Here is an 18,275-nt window from a genome sequence, read left to right on the forward strand (position 1 = left end):
TTTCAGACTTTAATATAAATTCCGAATAACAGATCGAGAATAATAGAACACAAAGGAACAAGGTGATATAGAGGATAAGTGACAGTGCATCAAAGTTCCTTTTTTGAGTTGATTTAGTGATGACTTTGAAGGTACAAATGAGTAGCAGTAATCAAAAAGGGGGTTAAAAATATGATGATATTGATTATTCTTTGGTCAAAGAAAAAGGTTTATGTTTGTGGAAGTGATTGGGCATGATTGTGGGAACCCACACAGTGGAACAAACGGTGGAAATCCATCATTACTGGGTAAGAATTTTGCTATCATTTGCACGTGTCCCTTTGGCCCAACCATGAAAAGATTCTATCGCTCCGTTTCAATTTATTTGATGTTATTTAATTTTATATCGAGAAAATTTATAAAATTATGTCACTGACATTTGTATATTATACAACACTAGTTAGAATAAATTTTAGCATCTCATTATACTATAATAAAAATAATTTTTAGTGGCATCAAAATATTGAAACTAATAAAAAGTGTTAAAGTCTTTATCGGCATTGGTTAAGTGCCATTAGAACGAATATCACTAAAGACTTTAGGGACATATACAAAGAATGACAATTACAGCTAAAAATATATATTTAACGACAATTAAGTCTCTTTCTATTCTAGTTTAATCACTCCCATAAAGAAGACCCTCAAACATTTTTGCAAAAATGAACAAAGTGTCGCGACGTCAAGAATTATGGTACAATGAATTCGTACATTCATAACAATAGATCTTTGGTTTGAGTTTGAAAATGAGAAAAAAAAATATTATAGATAATTATTGCTCGGTGAATTGGCCTTAAGTATAATATATTCGAGACTTAGCGTTTCAATACAAATATCTAATATAAAAGACAAAAAATGAAAAGTTGAAACTCGTGTACGTTGTGTCCACTTCAGTTGTTCATCATTGAATACATACATCACTACTTACACGGTTACACTTACATTCTTTATCTTCATTTCTTTTTTCTTTTCAAATGGACAGACAATAAAAAACAAATTTGCTGAAATAAATTAGTACTAGTAATTTGGCAATCTTTCTTTTACATTACTCTTTCACCTTGTCTGAAGAGTTTACTACTCATGAATACTACACAATTTCATAGACATAAAACTTTTAAGCAAAATTTGAGTCTCTATAGTTTTAAAATATTTACATTTTAATTTTAAAGTATTGAATTGATCAAATTTAATTTAGTGTAGATTTATCAACTTGTCTTTTGAAAAGGTGGAAAGTATCACATAAATTGAAACAAATGTAATGGAGTAAGTATCATAATAACAACCAAGCGGAAGCAAATAGATTCTTCTGAATCCTCTTCAATTTTAAGGTTAAACTTATTTTATGTATATAAATATAGTAAATGTCGAATTCCCTTAGTGCTTTTTATTAATTTCATAAGAGAGTAGATGTTGAATTTCCTTAATGTTTTCATACCTTAAACTTTTGATAAAAATTATAAATTTAATAAAGGGTGTCCATACTATATGTACTTTTGATGAAAATTATAAATTTCATGATAGGTATCCATACTTAGGATAGTAAATAAACAAAAAGTAACTATGTAGAGATTCAATCCTACATATTCTATATACTAATGCACTTAATTGCCACCGAGCTACTACTCACTCTACGTGTGAAATTAGGTCTTACGCCTAATTTAAACCCCCAAAGTTAGCTCAAAGGAAGAAGAAAGCAGACCTTATAAGGAGTCCACCATCTCATTAAATACCGATGTGAGACTTTTTTCATTCTTTAACACCCCACTCACGCTCAGTGCTTAGCATCTGGTGCGTGAGTAATTTTTGATTTTGGGGATCTCAACATCGGGTGAGACGAGCCCTGCTCTGATACCTTGTGAAGTTAAGTGTTAGACCTAACTCACACTCCAAAAGCTAGTTCAAAGGGAGAAGGATTGCTCAAACCTTATAAGGAGTCCACCCATCTCATTAACCACCGATGTAAAACTTTTGTCATTCTTTAACACCATGTCAAAGGTGAGAGCTTTTAATTCCTTAATGATTTTAAGCAAGGAATCTGTGAGACATCAAAGTAAAATCGATTATTTGTGTCTTATATTTGTAGCGGAAGTCCTTAATTTTGCTACCAAGACGAATTGCTCCATAACTTTTTTTTTTTTTTTTAGAATTCAATCAACACACTATAAGATTAGTCATACTCCCTCTTATCTTAATTTTTTTTTTTTTTTGCATACTAGTGATTTCTTACTAAACCTAGTTTAAACTTTAAAATCTTAAATACCCAATAGCTCTAAAAGGCTAGCCATCTTAGGAGTAACATGTATAAAAATCATTGGATCAAACAATTCCAGTAATTAATTACAACCAATTTTTACTAATAATTTATAAAAGGCTCTTTTCAAGGACAAACATGTGGGTAAGGTGAAAAGGTTTTGACACGTGGTACCAAATTTCATGGAGCAAAAAAAGAATAAAAGAAAAACAATTACTTACAATTATTCCCAAAAACAGATGAAATGTCATACTCAAATAACTTTTGCAAAGAAACTCTATTTTTTAAAAATATATATATATATATAATAAAGTTTTGGTTTTTGGCTTGGAAACCTTTATAGGTAGGAAATTGATGGAAAAGGAGAGGACGATAGCACTAATATAATGTTGAATGGTTATTTTTTTACCCTTTTAACATATGCTAAATAAAGTGATGATAAATTGGAGGAAGTCATCATTGTTATTCTTGAAAATTAATTATTCCTCCAACTAAGATTTTTAGACCAAATTAAAGCATCTTTTATTATCAAATTTAATTAGGTCATGACTTTATGGATCTATAGTGTTATTTATTTTATTTTCTACTCCAACCTTTTTTACCTAGAAAAATAAATGGAGTGTGTAGATAAGAGTAACATTTCCATGATCGGATGAAGAAAATTATCATGTTGTGTAAGGGAAAGTGAGTGCAATTTTGTAGAGAAATGGATTTGTTAGAGGAAACAAATTTCTAACCCACGATTTCAGAATATAATCTTTATTTGATTTGATTTTTATGAGTTCTATTACAAGTCTTAGATTTTAATAATATATATTTTTTTGTATTTGAAAAAAAAATATTTAAATTAAATTTGCCCACTTACTATGTGAAAAGATCAAGGTTTTCCCTTCTTTAACTCAATTTGGTGGCATTAATAAGATTTTATAATGAGAAAAGGTTCAGCTTTGTTTATATATTTTGCGAAAAGATTTTAAATTTATCGTCCATTAGAAGTTTGACTCAATTGATCTTCGAACAATTTCTTTTATTAGACTATTAAATAATTTTATATAGGGAAAATATTCAAACTTATCCTTGTATTTCGAAAAAAGACCTAGATTTTCCTATCGTTAAGAAGTTCTCAATTGTGTCCTTCGACGCCTTGTTAAATCTACTCTTTTCTCTTCTAAACTATACCAATTTTTGAACGTTAACAATGAAGGACATTTTTAATTCAGTCCTCAATAGACTAGACATATTCCTTACGATACACTTGATCTGACTCAATCATTTAAAAGTTTAATTGAGCCAACTTAAGAATAAACCTAAACATTGTCATAAAAATAAAAGTATAAGACCACAGATTCAAATTTTTATCTTCTTACATATTGAATCCAGTTGAACATGTTAAAGACGGAATTTGCCTCGATTCCTCCCAACTACCAATATTGAGGAGGGGGCCTCGTATGAATGGATGACAGACCAAAAACAATTAGTTGAATTGATAGCACATAAAGATCCCTCTCCCAATACAAAAACACACAACTTTCCCTTTCATTTTATTCCTCTACTTTTTAAGCTTTTGTTATTTTCGTGCCCAATCCCTTTTTCTATATGCTTCCAATTTCTTATCTTTGCAAAGTTTATAAAATTAAATCACTTCCCCTTTAGTGGTGGTGTTTTGCACAAACTCAAAAGAGTTAAAAAAAAAAAAAATCTTGACTCTCATCAAAGTCCAAATGTCTTTTTCTTTTCCCCACTAACAATTGTAGGAAAATGCAATTTCCCAAATCCTTTTTTTTCTCTTCAAAAATTCACAAAAAGAGTGATGCAAATATATGTTTCTTCTTTAATAATTATATATAATCTTTTACATTTTCCCGCCAAACATATCTAAATTTGGTGAATAAATATTAGTATCTCTTTTTTATAAAACTACCTAAAGGCTAAAAGCTTACTAAAAGGCTAAAGGCACCTCTACTACAAAAAGCTCATGCATCCAAATGGGAAACAGCACTAGCTTGTTATCATAATTCTTCACTCTTTTTTAACCACTTGGTAATATTGATTTCTTTTTTTTTTTTCTTCTTCTTTTGTCTTATATTTATAGGATAATAATAGTACTATTAGTTACAATTACATAAAACCAAATCTTTCAGATTATATTAATGACAACATGTTAGTGCTTGGCAAAATTAACTAATCCCAAAAGTCAACAGATATATGAAAAGTTAATCAAAAAGTAAATATCAGTATAATCTCATATATAGAGTTTGGATATAATCGGAGAACATATATTTTCCTATTACAATTAGGGATAGAAAGGTTGATTTTAAAAGATACTATGCTCAAAAGAAATGTTTTCAAAGCATGATATGAATTGATAGCAGTAAAAGAGTAGTAGTATATTTTCATACGATAAACTGATAATTCACTTATTTTGAAGTAACTTTTTTTCGCTATATTAAATAATTAATGTTGGGTTGAAGTTGCTAGTTTTTAAAGACCTCACCAAGTGTTGAGCCTTTTCTTGGGCCTAAAGAGCCCACCAAATGTTGGTATTTCCTTGCTCAATGGACAGACTATAGAGCAAGTGACCCAGCCTGCTGCCTAATTGGGCTTGATATTTTGGGGTGTTTGAATTGAATTTGAATCTTAGAGTCGTATGGAACGATTTATTTTTAAATATTTTTAAGTTGAAATAGTTTTAAAGTATTTTTGGAGTGAATGGGTAAAACTTTAAAAAAATCGTTTGTAAACACCTCGGTGTTAAGCTAAAATGCTAAAAAAATCAACTTATATTTTTGAATTATAAGTCAAAAGCTAAAAGTCAAACCTAATCTGCAAGAATTAAGATTGATTTGTAGCTTTCCTAGCTTATTTGAAGTTGGATGGAATTTTCTCACTAAAAGGTATTTTATTCTAATAAGTCTATATATACATTTTCTTTGAGCGTAGCTTTAAGAGAAAATGAGCGAATTCTTGGCACTCAAACATATCTTGTTGAATCAGTCTTTTTCTCTTCATTGTATATAAGGGGATCGAACTCCTCAGTTATTAATTGAACAGATGTATAATGTACTACTTCGTTCCAACAAATTCATTAGAGTAGGTTTTAGCTTGATTTCCTAAACAGGTTTATACCACAATAAAAACTTGAACTACAAGGCCCATTAATTTTTGTAACTTGTTGGGTTTTAGACTAAAAAAACTGTATATACGTAATGAATATCTTAAGAAAAAATGAAGGATTTCAATTACAGTTTCCCCTAACTCTACATTAGCTAATTAAAATTTATTTTATTACGTTTATGATGCCATTCAATCTGCTATGAAAGAATATTTGTCTTAGTTTTTAAGAAGTTGGTGAAATCTTACACTTGTTCCGCAAGTACTTTTATTAGTATGATTTTGTATTGAAAAACATGGGTGGATGTACCACGTTCATGTAATCAGTCCAATTAAAGTCATAACTTCTGATGTAAAATATAATATAATATAATATATATATATATACGCAAAGATTTATTTAAATTATGATAATAATATGTATAAATTTATAATTTAAAATATATAATTGATTCGATATTAGAGTTTTAAAAAAATTAAATTTATAAAATTTAAATCGGCGAGGAAAAGTATGGTTATGTAACATACATCGCAATTTCTGAGGAAGTGCAACCTTTGAATTTTCTGTTGTTTTAAAGTAATTAGTCAAATATAGTGACTAGAGAAAAAATTCGAAAGTATTCAAAACCATTTGTTCATTGACTTTCTTATTTTTGCTAAAATAAAATTAGTCTGTGATTGAAAATTGGGGTGAAACTCATATATGGCAATTCAATTCAATATATGCACGCCACTATTTAATAGTTTATTTTACTCAATTTTAATTAATTAATATATATTTTATTTTATTAAATTACATAATACTAGATTTTGGTGTAAACATCTGGTGTGGGTAAGTTTTTTCTTGAAAGTTGATAATCTCACTCAAACGAGAGAGAGTTGCTCGAATGGTAAGCACCCCTCACTTTCAACTCAAATATTACGAATTTAAATCATCAAGAGAGCAATAGCGATAGAAAACTCTAAGGGAGTTTAAAAAAAAGATTATTCACACTCGAAATATCTTTTCTTATTGATAATAATCCAAATTAAAAGTTGGCTTCCACCAATCTCAATCTATATAATTAAATATTAGATTCTACCAACCTCAAAAAATTATACCAAACTCCAAAAATAGTTCATAATTAACAAAAGTTGCACCCCCAATATAAGTCTTTTTTCTTTTTTTGTTTTCATTGTTCATGTTTAATTAAAGGAAGCATTATAAACCTATCATAGTATAAGATACCATTTTTGTTTTTTCTCATCCTAATATTTTATCTTAAACCATTTTATAATTCCCCAAAATAACTTCTACTTTAAGCCCCACTTGGACAGGTTTGGTGAGGGTGTAGGTAGAAGTTGGACTCATCATAAATGTTCAATATAAAAACCCAATCTTCAAACTATACAATAACAAGAACAAAAACAAAAACAAAAAAAATGGCTTCTTCATCACCTACTGTTCAACACATATCAGATTGTTTCATCAAGCCACTTTACACTTCAGAAGAAGCTAAAAAACCTGTTTATCTATCATCATGGGATTTAGCCATGCTTTCAGTTCAATATATCCAAAAAGGTCTACTTTTCACTAAACCATCATCATTTCAACTTGATCCTCTATTGCAAAACCTTAAAGATTCACTCTCAATCACCCTTGTTCATTTTTATCCATTAGCTGGTCGTTTTAAAACACTTAAACAAGAAAATCCCCCTCTTTACACCGTCTTTATCGACTGTGTTGATACCCCTGGTGCAAGATTTATCCATGCTAATCTTGATTTAACTGTCTCTGATATACTTTCACCAAAAGATGTGCCTTTAGTTGTTCAATCGTTTTTCGATCATGATAGAGCTATTAACCATGATGGACATGATTTATCTTTGTTAACTGTTCAATTAACAGAATTAATTGATGGGGTTTTCATTGGTTTATCAATTAACCATGTATTAGCTGATGGTTCTTCGTTTTGGCATTTCTTTAACTCTTTCTCACAAGTTTTCAAAGCCAATAATGGACAAAAACAGATCATTCCCATTTCTAAATCGCCGAATTTTAACCATTGGTTCCCAGAAGGACATGGTCCAATTATTAATCTTCCTTATACTCACCATGATCAATTCATTAGTAGACACGAATCCCCAATTCTAAGAGAAAGATTTTTCCATTTTTCATCAGAGTGTTTAAAGAAACTCAAAGCTAAAGCAAATGAAGAATGTCATACCTCAAAGATTTCGTCTTTACAAGCTTTGTCAGCTCATATGTGGAGATGCATAACAAGGGTTCGAAAATTCCCAGCTGATCATATAACAAGTTGCAGAATGGCGATTAATAACAGAGCAAGATTGGACCCTCCATTGCCAGAAAATTATTTTGGTAATTGCATACAAACTGTTCGAGGAATTGCCTCAGCGGGAAAACTTCTTGAAAACAGCCTTGGTTGGGCAGCTTGGGAAATGCATGAAGCTGTGGTGAACCATAAGAACAAAGATATTCGCGAATGGGTCGAAAAATTGGAGAGTGGTATGATTTATCAGTTGGGATTTTTTGATCCTAGTAGCATTATGATGGGAAGTTCTCCAAGATTTGATATGTATGGTAATGAATTTGGATTGGGAAAAGGAGTGGCACTAAGAAGTGGATATGCACATAAGTTTGATGGGAAAGTTAGTTTGTATGAAGGGATTGAAGGTGATGGTAGTATGGATTTGGAAGTGTGCCTTTTACCAGACTTCATGGCTTCTCTTGAAACTGATAAGGAGTTTATGGATAGTTTGTCAAGTTAATTTAGGAAAAATTTTGTTATTTCATAATTGATGTATGGTTAATGTAGTGTTTGATTTGCTCAAGATATATGAAATAAAAACAACATTGATTCTTCTTTTTACTCGACTTTGATTTTGATACGATTGAGCCGAGCGTCTTTGAGAAATAACTTTTTTATCTCCACAACAAAGTGATACACTTTACTCTCCTCATGTAACGATTCAAAAAAAAAAAAGGAAAAGAGAATTATGTAAATAAGAATAAATAGGTATTTAAGGGCATAATTATCCTTTCACGTTTTAAATGAATAAATAAATAAATAAATAAAACAGATTTGTATTTATTTATTTTAATGTTATTTGACTAATTCTTGAATTAGTCTCCTAATCCAATTAGCCCTCTCTCTCTCACGCTTCTAAACTCCCTCTCTCACGTTCTCCATCTTCCTCACATTATTTCTGCCAAAATATCAATAATTTTCATGCTTGAAGAACTCACAAAAAAAAAATTTTTAAGCAAAAGAAAAAGTAATCAAAACGTCAAGGCTAAGAGAGGTTTGGTGAGTGAGGTGTACGTTGAAGTGAATTGGGAGTGGTTTGGAGGAGTTTTCCGAGCAGCAACATTTAAAGTTTGAACATCGATTAAGGTATGGGTTTTCTTCTCTCTTGGATCCTTTCCCAAGAGGTTCCTTACGATTCAAACTATTCATCTCGAAACTAAGGTTGTTCCCCGTTGCATGTCCCTGTCACTAGCTCCCTATGATCTTAGGTTGGGTATTCTTGTTGATAGAATTTAGGGATACTTGTTTGTGGTGATAATCTCGTTTCGAGTATGTGTTCATGATGATGTGATTATATTTTATGTTTTTCGGAAAATATGAATGTAAATATGTATGTATTTGTGCAAGATTTTGATCATGACTTTGAGTTTTTCTTTAGCATGTTAATAGATTTGAGATTACTCGTGTTTTATGTGCAATTAGAGGCTCTTAAAATCGTAATATTCGTAATATTCACATGGTTGAAAGGCTATAAATTCTAGTCACAATAAATGATCAAATTATCCCCCTAAATTTGTCTTAAGAACATTAATGAATGTATAAGAAAAAAATGCTAAATTAACCCGTAAAAAGGATGTGAAAAATTATGGAGTAGTGTCCCAGAATCTGGAAATAAGTTTTAGACACATTCTGGAAAATTTGAGCAAAAAACGAATTAAAAAAAAATAGGTGAGGTCTTCAGGGATCGAACCCGAGACCTCACCAACACATGCCTTGATAAAATAATTAAAAAGGAGTGTTGAAGACGGGGCTCGAACTGGGGACAGGGGACCGGCGAAATTCGCCAAGAAAAGAAATAAAAAGGGGGCTGGGGGGAATCGAACTCGCGACCCCAGCCACGCGCGAAAAAAAAAAGGGATTAAAGAGGGAATGCTGGGGGCGGGGATCGAACCCGCGACCCCCAGCTATGCGCGAAAAAAATAAAAGGAGAGAAAAGGAACGCGAGGCGTGGGAATCGATCCCACGACCTCAGCGCTGCAGGGAAGGCGCAAATAATAACTTGAGGCTGTGGGGATTCGATCCCACAACCTCACTGCCACCCCCCTATTTAATAAAAAAAAATAGAGGGGCTGTGGGGGTTCGAACCCACCACCTCACAGCCTCCTCTTCAGCGAAAAAGAGAGGAAAAATAAGGGGCTGTGGGGGGTTCGAACCCACAACCTCCCTATTCAAGCGAATTTAATTAAAAATAATAATAATAATAATAAATTAAAATTCTAATTAAAGTTGGAAAATTAATTCTCTTATGTAAACATTGAGATTTAATTTAGAATTTTAATTAAAAATAGAATATTAATTCTTTTATGTAAATATTGAGATTTAAATTGGAATTCTAATTAAATTAGAAAATTATTCTTTCTTGTAAATGATTGAAATTTAATTTAGAATTCTAATTAAAATAGAAAATTTATTATTTCACGAAAATGTTGAGATTTAACTTAGGGTTCTAAATTTATGAATATTAGAACTAAAATCAATGAAAAATATAAATGATATTCAAATAATTCAAAATTTGGGTTCTCGTGTCCAAACCTCCGTATTGATACATAAGTCATACGTGGGTGAAATATTCAAGAGTAATGTCATCTACTTAGATCAAAAATCAAAGATCTTGGCATATATACAAGATACATAAGTCTTGTAATACATAATCTTAGAAAAATAAGAATCACTTAACGAACTATAAATGAAGCCCTATGGCTTGTATGTATAGACACATAAGTCTAACATACGTTCAAAAATAAGTGGACCTAAGATATACATAATGAAATGAAGGATGTGGTGACAACCATGATGTGAGGCTAATGTATATGATGAGAGCAATCTCAAATGAGCCTAAGTAAATGTTACTAATACGTACTTACCAATGTGAATGTGAGATAATGAAGAGACCAGCCTCTATGAATACTCTAATAAAAATATTGAGTTTAAAACACTTAATACTAATGATGAGATGAGAAATCATCTATTGAGCTATGATGTCCTCATACTAGAAGCAAACTTCTATGATGTATGAGTTGAATGTAATGGAACTTTATACCGAGCACCGATAGGCTAGCTATGAGTGGTGATGCCTTCTTTCGGGAAGGGCGGAGGTTCACGTAATTCTCATGAGATGAGACTGTCCGGCTTGCCGGGTATGGGTCTCCATACATCTCCTAGTCTTTGAACCTATATTGCCACTATAGGGATCTGGCGGGGTTAAATTCCCATATACGCTAGCATGTTATTGAATCGCTTTGGCCGGTGATTCCACCTCTTTTCGGTGTGGGGAAGACACTGGATTTCATGATGCTCACATGATCTATGTCGGTTAAAGTTAAAGTTCCCAATGAATGAATGAGGCCAGCCTTAAATGAATTATATAAAGAAATGAATGATACCGAATGTGTTAGGATAGGATAATCAAGAGGTGGGCTAGATTCAGGTAATGACATTAGGTCATTCCTGATCATTGCACAGCAAACCCGATGAAAGTCTTAAACTACATCCTAGGTATAGCTGGTGTTCGCACTGGCCTATGAATGAATTGAAATGAAATACGAATGAATGAGTGAAGCAGACTCTGTGTTTGCTAAAGAAGGCTCCCTAGTTGAGGTCCCACATGTTGAGCCCTCATTTTGGAAAGTCTTAAAGTTAAGTCTATGATAATAAGGTCTCATGGTATACGAATGAGTAATATGAAAGAAAGTATGTGTTATATGTTATGTGCTATATGAATATGTTATGTTTTGTGTGCCGTACGATAATTATAATGATGCATGTCACTCTCATGGCATAACTTTCCCAATCTCAATTTGGCAAGTCCACTGACTTGACTTCCAAAAATCATGTTGTTAGGAAAGAGCTATTCTTTCTCATGCATGTCCCTGGTGTGTACTTGCATATACCCATACTTAGTACAAGTGTGTACTAATTCCATACGAACATCTACTTTTAGGTGCAGGCACAGGTGGACGCTAGAGCTACAAGTTCGTTGTTGCAGCTATCCGGACGTCAGTATTCATCCGGAGTTTGGTAGGTCCTCATGCTTTCGAGGATGCTACTGTTTTACATTCTAGCGTAGTTTTAGAGTTGAGCTAGTGGAGCATGTTCCACTAGCGTTTCTTTCCTGTTTTGGTTCAAACTTTGTATTGGTGCTATTTTGGCCGATATACAATTAATACTTAATGAATTATTTCTTTCAGTTGCTTATCTCTTAAATGTTAGATGGTTGATGATGAACGATTACGAAATGTTAAGAATGTTCAGCAAGTATGATTAAAGAATCAAAAATTTCAAATTTTCCGCTAAAATTAATCTATGTAAAGTAAGAATGACGTAAGTAGGCTTGTCTGCGACCTCTGAGAGGTCAACGACGCCGGTCTCGTCTGGGGTCTAGATTCCAGTCGTGACACCTCATACCTCACTTAGTGAGATTTCGCTGAATATATTGTTGTAAATCCAGCTAAGAAAATGAGAAATAACCAATCTTGAATTCAAGATTTTTAATTAAAAATAAACGAGTACTTACTATCACAAAGCTTGACTATAGAAGAATTTTTACATTGCCCGATTTATTTTTGGGCTAAGGAATCGAACTCGAGATGTATATGATTTAGTGGGGAAGAGATTTCAAACACTCCACCATAATCTATGTCAGTTTATAACTAATTTGAGTTTGAATCTAGACAAAAAAAAAAAACTTTATACTCTATACGTCTCAATTCATATGATTTATTAGTTTGAATTTCAAAAATCAAATATCTTTATTTAATTGTGAATTCAAATACGTAGTCTTACAGTTTTTGAAAAACTATGTACATAACTAGAAACTATATAAAAAAAATCATAAGTCACAAAATTAATAATTAAAATCATTTTAAAAGCATATAAAATAAATCGTGATGAAAATTTGATACTTAACTCTCAATTTTCAACTGTGACCGTGAAATTTCACTTGATATTTCGTTATTATTATCTCAAAATTTAAATTATGTCATATGGAATGCGACTAAAGCACGTGAGATTAGTAAGCTGACATTATGAAGAAACTTCTTGGCCACGCTTCTCTACTTGTCGGGTCCATATAAAATCCCTTTTATATCGGAGCTCTCTGTCTCCTGCTACTTCAGCACACTCATAATTAAATCTTACTCCCTCCCATTATGGGAGATACGACGTCGTTTTCGCTTCCTCCCGGTACCCAATTTTACCCTTCCGATCAACAACTAATCAGCTACTATTTATCTTCAAAGAACGGCGTCGATCACCGGAATGGCGTTGGATTTGACCTAATTCGAGAAATTGATCTCTACAATTTTGATCCATTTAACTTGCCGGATTCCGCCTGTTTCCGGTACGGTCGTGGTGGACGGAAAAGGCACTGGTTTTGTTTTGTGGCTAGGGTTTTGAAGGGAGGGAGGAGGAGAGCTGGTGGTGGTTATTGGAAGAAGAGGGGTAGAGTTAGGGATGTGGTGGGTGCGGGTGCAGGGAAAATTGTGGTGGGTACGCGTAAAAGTTTTGAATTTTATTTGGGGGATTGTACTAAGACTGATTGGTTGATGTATGAGTACGCCTTAACTGGTCATCCTATGGTACATTCTGCTATACAATTCTTCTTACGTACATTAATGAATATATTGAGTTTTTTCTTAATTTGCAATGCTATTACTCTTTTACTTGAATACACTGTCAAAGGCTTGCCTTTTTGGTTTAATTATGTTCAAACTGACATTGGGAAGTGGTTGGTTGCTTCCCTTCTTGGAGTGCTGTGCATGTTCGTACTTCCATTGATATGCTAATATTTTTTGATGAAATCTAAGTACCACTCTGATAATACATTGTAGATTATAGAATTAGTTTTGTATTGAGGATGTGTTTGTACTCTTTAGGCATATTGTTGCCCTTTAATAGAAAACAGAGTTGAGTCGGGTCAGTTAAACATGTGTCACATGATTCTCCAACTAGTTAAGCACTATATAGTATTAGGACGACTAGGAATTTTGTTGCTGATATTTGGATTTAGGGACTACGATTTTGTTTGATTTGATTTTGATGTTATTGCTGAAACAGATCACTTAGTGTCAACAGTTCGTTAGCTTTATCTTTTGGGTTTAATTGTTCTGAAGTCTTGATGATAAGTAAAGATTATCAAAGCAACACAATCTGAGTGTGACCATAATTCTACCTTTTATGTTGGTAGACCTCCTATCTCACTCTGCCTTTAGTCTTTGGTTGTGCGTAATGCACATATTAAGGAGTTGTACATAAATATTTCTGAAATTAGTCATAAAAAATATCATGTGGTTCTGTTTAAGGTGGCTTTGTCTTGTTGCATATCATAAATTGGCTGCATGTAACATGTCTCATTCTTCTGCTTGTGTGCAGGCATCTTTTGTTCTATGCCGAGTATTCATCAAATCTCATCATGGAAATAACTTGTCAGGGCATGTATTCAGTTCCAATGGTGAAGAAATTGTTGCGACAGTACGCCATATAGGTATTCAATTTGATGGATCAGCTGCATTGGTTACTGGCTCTAAAATGCATGATGAAAACATGATTGACCAGGAGAATGATGTCTCAAAGTTACCTAGTGGGTTAGTTCCCGACTTAAATGGTCAAGTTGTTGCAGAAAATGTTGCTAAGCAGGTAATCGCTAAAAAAGCTTTATGTATTACTCTGTAAAGGTGCTTAGTTATCTTTTTCTTCGTTCATAATCCCAAGCTTTCATGCTGAATTTGCTTTACTTCTTTGTTGTTCCTGTTTTGCATCGTCATTGACTTATATATGCTCATCAAATGTTTGACATGCACAAGATATGCATTTATCTTTAGAATTTACCTACTCGTTTTCTTGTCATCTCAATATGAGAGACCTCTTAGAGAAGTTGAGGCTGGAGTGAAATCAATGAAGGTAATTTTTTCTGCTTTCCATATCTGTTGTTGCTCTACAAGTGGAATCTGAGCTCTACTGTTTCTATTGTGCATTTACTAATTTAGGCTTAAGAACTAAGTGTATACCTTATGAGTTATGTGTGCCTGGTATATTAGCTAATTGAAACACTTCTCATTTATCCTTCAAACTTAATTATGTTAGTTTGTTAGAGTAAGTCATGATGTTCCCTTTTTTGCGTTGATATAAATGGGCATCATTAATATTAGTTAATGGTTCATGCTACAGATTTGTCTTGAGAGCAACGGACCTCCAATTCTCAATGATTATTCTGCTCAGGAACTGATTGCCATTTTAGAAGGAGATTTTATTGAGTTGGATGACCTTCTATGCCCGCTTCCGGGCATTAACTAAAGGAAACAACAACAATTCCTCAAGTCCAACAGCAATCCCAAGCAAGTTACACCGTAACAATCTCAAGCAAATACCATCTATAAGAATCACAAGCAAGTACAATCAACAAGAATCTCAAGCAAGTAACAGTCAATAACTATCCCAAGCAAGTTATGTTTGAAAATTACTAGCATGAAGTTCATGCTGGAGTGAAGGCGACAAAATGGTATTCGCGTCACTTTTCAGTACAAAAGTAAGTTACGTCTTAAAGAGGTCATAAAAAGAGTGAAGTTATCAAATTGTGAGATCAGCTCCTACAGTGACAATCATTGTTGAAAATGAGCTTAAGAGGATTAGATCAGGTGACTAATTGCTTAGATTATGCTGTTGTCTGGATGAATATCTTGTCAGTTATCAAATTATAAGGTCATGTATAGTTGTATACAATGTCTTGATATCTGAAAATCATCCCATCTCAAGAGAGTTGATGGGGTGAGAAATCAGGCTCGCATTTTACAATCATACAGTTTGTTTTATATGAGTGAAGAGTTAAGTTAACCTTATACACTGTCATGGTTGATGGATATCAGCACAATAGTATTAGACTCTGTGAATAATGCATCGCATTATAGCTTTGCCTGGATGGTCTTCTTATCAGTTATCAAATTTCGAGGTCACTTTATACAGTTTCATGATTGTTGAAGATCAGCTCACGATAATAGATGGAGTGAGTAATGTGAACATATTTTTCTGTTAACATTTACCTGGATGGATAACTTGTATAGTGGCTTAAAGAGTTAAGCCACTTTATACAGTGTCATGATCCTAAAAGTCAGCCAAGAGAATTAAACTAGGTGAGCACTGAGCAATGGCTAGCATTATATGGTTATGGATTGATATCTCAACAGTTACCAAATTATGAGGTCATTTTTTACTGTGTCATGCTTGCGCAAAATCAGCTCTGGATAATTGATCAGGTTAGCGAAGGGCATAGTTTACAATTATACAATTACATGGAATGATATATTGTATTCAGCTATGAGAATTAGACTGGGCGAGTCCTGTATCCTAGCTGTTATAAAAGCTATGAGGTCACTTCATACAGTGTCATGATTGCTCAAAATCAGTTCAAGGTAAAAGATTGGGTGAGTAAAGTTCGGATTACACTTTATACGATTGGGTGGATGTCTTGTTAAAGGGTTTGAGTTGAATCACTTAAAGAAATGGGAAGAGTTCACACGAAACCAACAACAGCTATAGCAATAACATTGGATATCTTGTACATGGTGAAAGAGTAAACGACAAAAGCAACAACAGCTATAGCAATAACATGGATGGATACGTTTTTTTGATGACAAAGGAAACCCGTAGCCGCCACCCTTTGGATGCTCACAAGGTAACATGGATGGATATCTTGTATTCAACGAAAAGTTAACCGCAGCAAACAACAGCAAGAAGTATGTCATAATACCAAGCAAGTTGGATAGTGAAGAGTTAACAAGTTGCTCGAAAGACGACAGGATGTTACAATGTCAGTTATGAGGGTGACAAATATGTCAGGACACCATTGATGGTGGGATAGCAGGTGTCCAGTGGAATAGTTGAGGTGTGCACACGCTATAGCATGAACGCCATCGTTGGGGAAAATGCCAGGACACCAATTCTCTTGCTTTCAAGGTACTTTTAACATAATTTTGTTTTTCTAAAAAATATTTTAATGGACTTGTCAATGGGGAAAAAAAGCATTCATTCCTGTTTGATTTGTGCTGCAGACCGACAATTTAGGCTTCTTGATAGACAATAACTTTGGTGATATAGTGAAGAGTAGATGGATGGCAGCTTAGTTAAGCTTATTGGTACGTTTTGGTGAACTTTGAGGTGTACATTATGGAGAACTTTGAGGTGTAAGATAAAATCTCTACATCACCTTCTTATGCTTCACAAGTCTTTCATTCGAGCAATTGTGCTTAGTAGTAGCTTGTGAAGAATGTAAAACTTCACGGTCCAGTTCCAGATAAGTCTACTTTTAGCAAATCCTAGTAGAAGACAGTAGCATTATGAGAATCTGATGATTCTCTTTTACATCAAGTACTTTAGTATGTGTACTATATGTTCTTTAGGGTCTTTACATATGCACTAATGGTAGTTCATGAAGCTTGAAACTGTTGTTGTACTATATTAACACTATGAAATATGAATGCATAAGAACTAGTGGTATTACTTTGGATGGTTTTTTTCCTGTTCTCAATAACATAAAATGATTGGAAGTAACACTCGTGAAATCCTACAGTTGAAGATGCTTGGTCATACTCATCTTTCGCCCTTGAGTATCCAATTTTGTTGCAACATTCAGAAGATAGAGGTGGTCATCGTGTATCTTCGTTTTCTGTAAAAAAAAAAAGTTATCTCCCTCAAAGCTTCAGCCATGCTTTTGGGTAGTTTGTAAGAGGCTGTAGTTTTTTCCCTTGCAAAGATATAAGAAAATGGGGAGGGAATTACTAAGTGTGGACTCGAACCTCATCGCCAACAAGACAGAAGTTCAGGTAGTCAATCAACTAAGCTTTTTTTAGGATCCCATGGTTGTTTTGTTCTTCCTCAAGATGACTTTGCATTTAAGTCTTGAATCTATTGATGCATGCCTCTACTTTTCCCAGAGTGTGCTTTAAGCATGCAGCCTTATATATGTATATATATACACTCAATAATGGTGTTTTCTTAAGGGAGGAAATATGCAATTGATTGAAGTTGTTATCGATGAAGCGTCAATCTTTCTTTCATATGTAGTGCCTTCCTTTGTAGGGTTTGAATGTCTAAAGTAACTTGCTATGTCCTGTGCAGCACTCTCTCCACATTACTCTATTATTTTTTAAGACAATTAACACTAAACAAAATATTGTATGTATTGATAATGTTTAGACTCAGAAAAGTACATGTGAAGGTTCAAATTTCTGATTTATCCCCCACTCACTTTTTCAAGAAAGTCCACCTCACATTTGCAGTGCACCCACCATGCTATTAATGGAGGTACAAGTAGACAACAATTGTTGTGTTGTCCACTGTCAAAATTTTTGTTATGTTTGTTTAGGTGTGATCAGTAATCAACATTAATGATGAGTAAATATCATATCCCTCTCACCCTTCCAACCTCAAAGTAGAAGGATAACTCCCTTCCAAATTCATTCTTTACACAACTTGTACTCTTGTGCCTTTTTTCTTGCTTTTATGACTTAAAAAGTAATTCTTCTACATATATGAGCTTGCTTAAATTATTATGAGGGTTTTTTGAAGTGGGAGGAAAA

General features: G+C 33.2%; 2 protein-coding genes and 1 long non-coding RNA gene across 3 annotated transcripts; 2 read left to right on the top strand and 1 right to left on the bottom strand.

Annotated features, from left to right (window-relative positions):
• Positions 1 to 6,555: 6,555 nt before the first annotated feature.
• Positions 6,556 to 8,268, top strand: LOC101249072 (uncharacterized acetyltransferase At3g50280). Its single transcript, XM_004238089.5, has one exon. The coding sequence runs from the start codon at positions 6,755 to 6,757 to the stop codon at positions 8,165 to 8,167; it is 1,413 nt and encodes a 470-aa protein (XP_004238137.1). The 5' UTR covers positions 6,556 to 6,754; the 3' UTR covers positions 8,168 to 8,268.
• A 4,342-nt stretch (positions 8,269 to 12,610) lies between these two features.
• On the top strand, positions 12,611 to 17,196 carry LOC101249353 (NAC domain-containing protein 19-like). The gene is made up of 4 exons (XM_004238090.5): positions 12,611 to 13,283; positions 14,077 to 14,340; positions 14,872 to 16,653; positions 16,749 to 17,196. The coding sequence occupies exons 1-3, from the start codon at positions 12,855 to 12,857 to the stop codon at positions 14,995 to 14,997; spliced, it is 819 nt and encodes a 272-aa protein (XP_004238138.1). The 5' UTR covers positions 12,611 to 12,854; the 3' UTR covers positions 14,998 to 16,653; positions 16,749 to 17,196.
• Positions 16,955 to 17,957, bottom strand: LOC112941388 (uncharacterized). The gene is made up of 2 exons (XR_003246662.2): positions 17,493 to 17,957; positions 16,955 to 17,362 (listed from the first exon to the last, which is right to left on the bottom strand). It is a non-coding gene; the product is annotated as an uncharacterized lncRNA (long non-coding RNA).
• Between the last annotated feature and the right edge of the window lie 318 nt (positions 17,958 to 18,275).

The sequence above is a fragment of the Solanum lycopersicum genome, chromosome 4 (genome assembly GCF_036512215.1).
Source record: "Solanum lycopersicum chromosome 4, SLM_r2.1".
NCBI lineage: Eukaryota > Viridiplantae > Streptophyta > Magnoliopsida > Solanales > Solanaceae > Solanum > Solanum lycopersicum.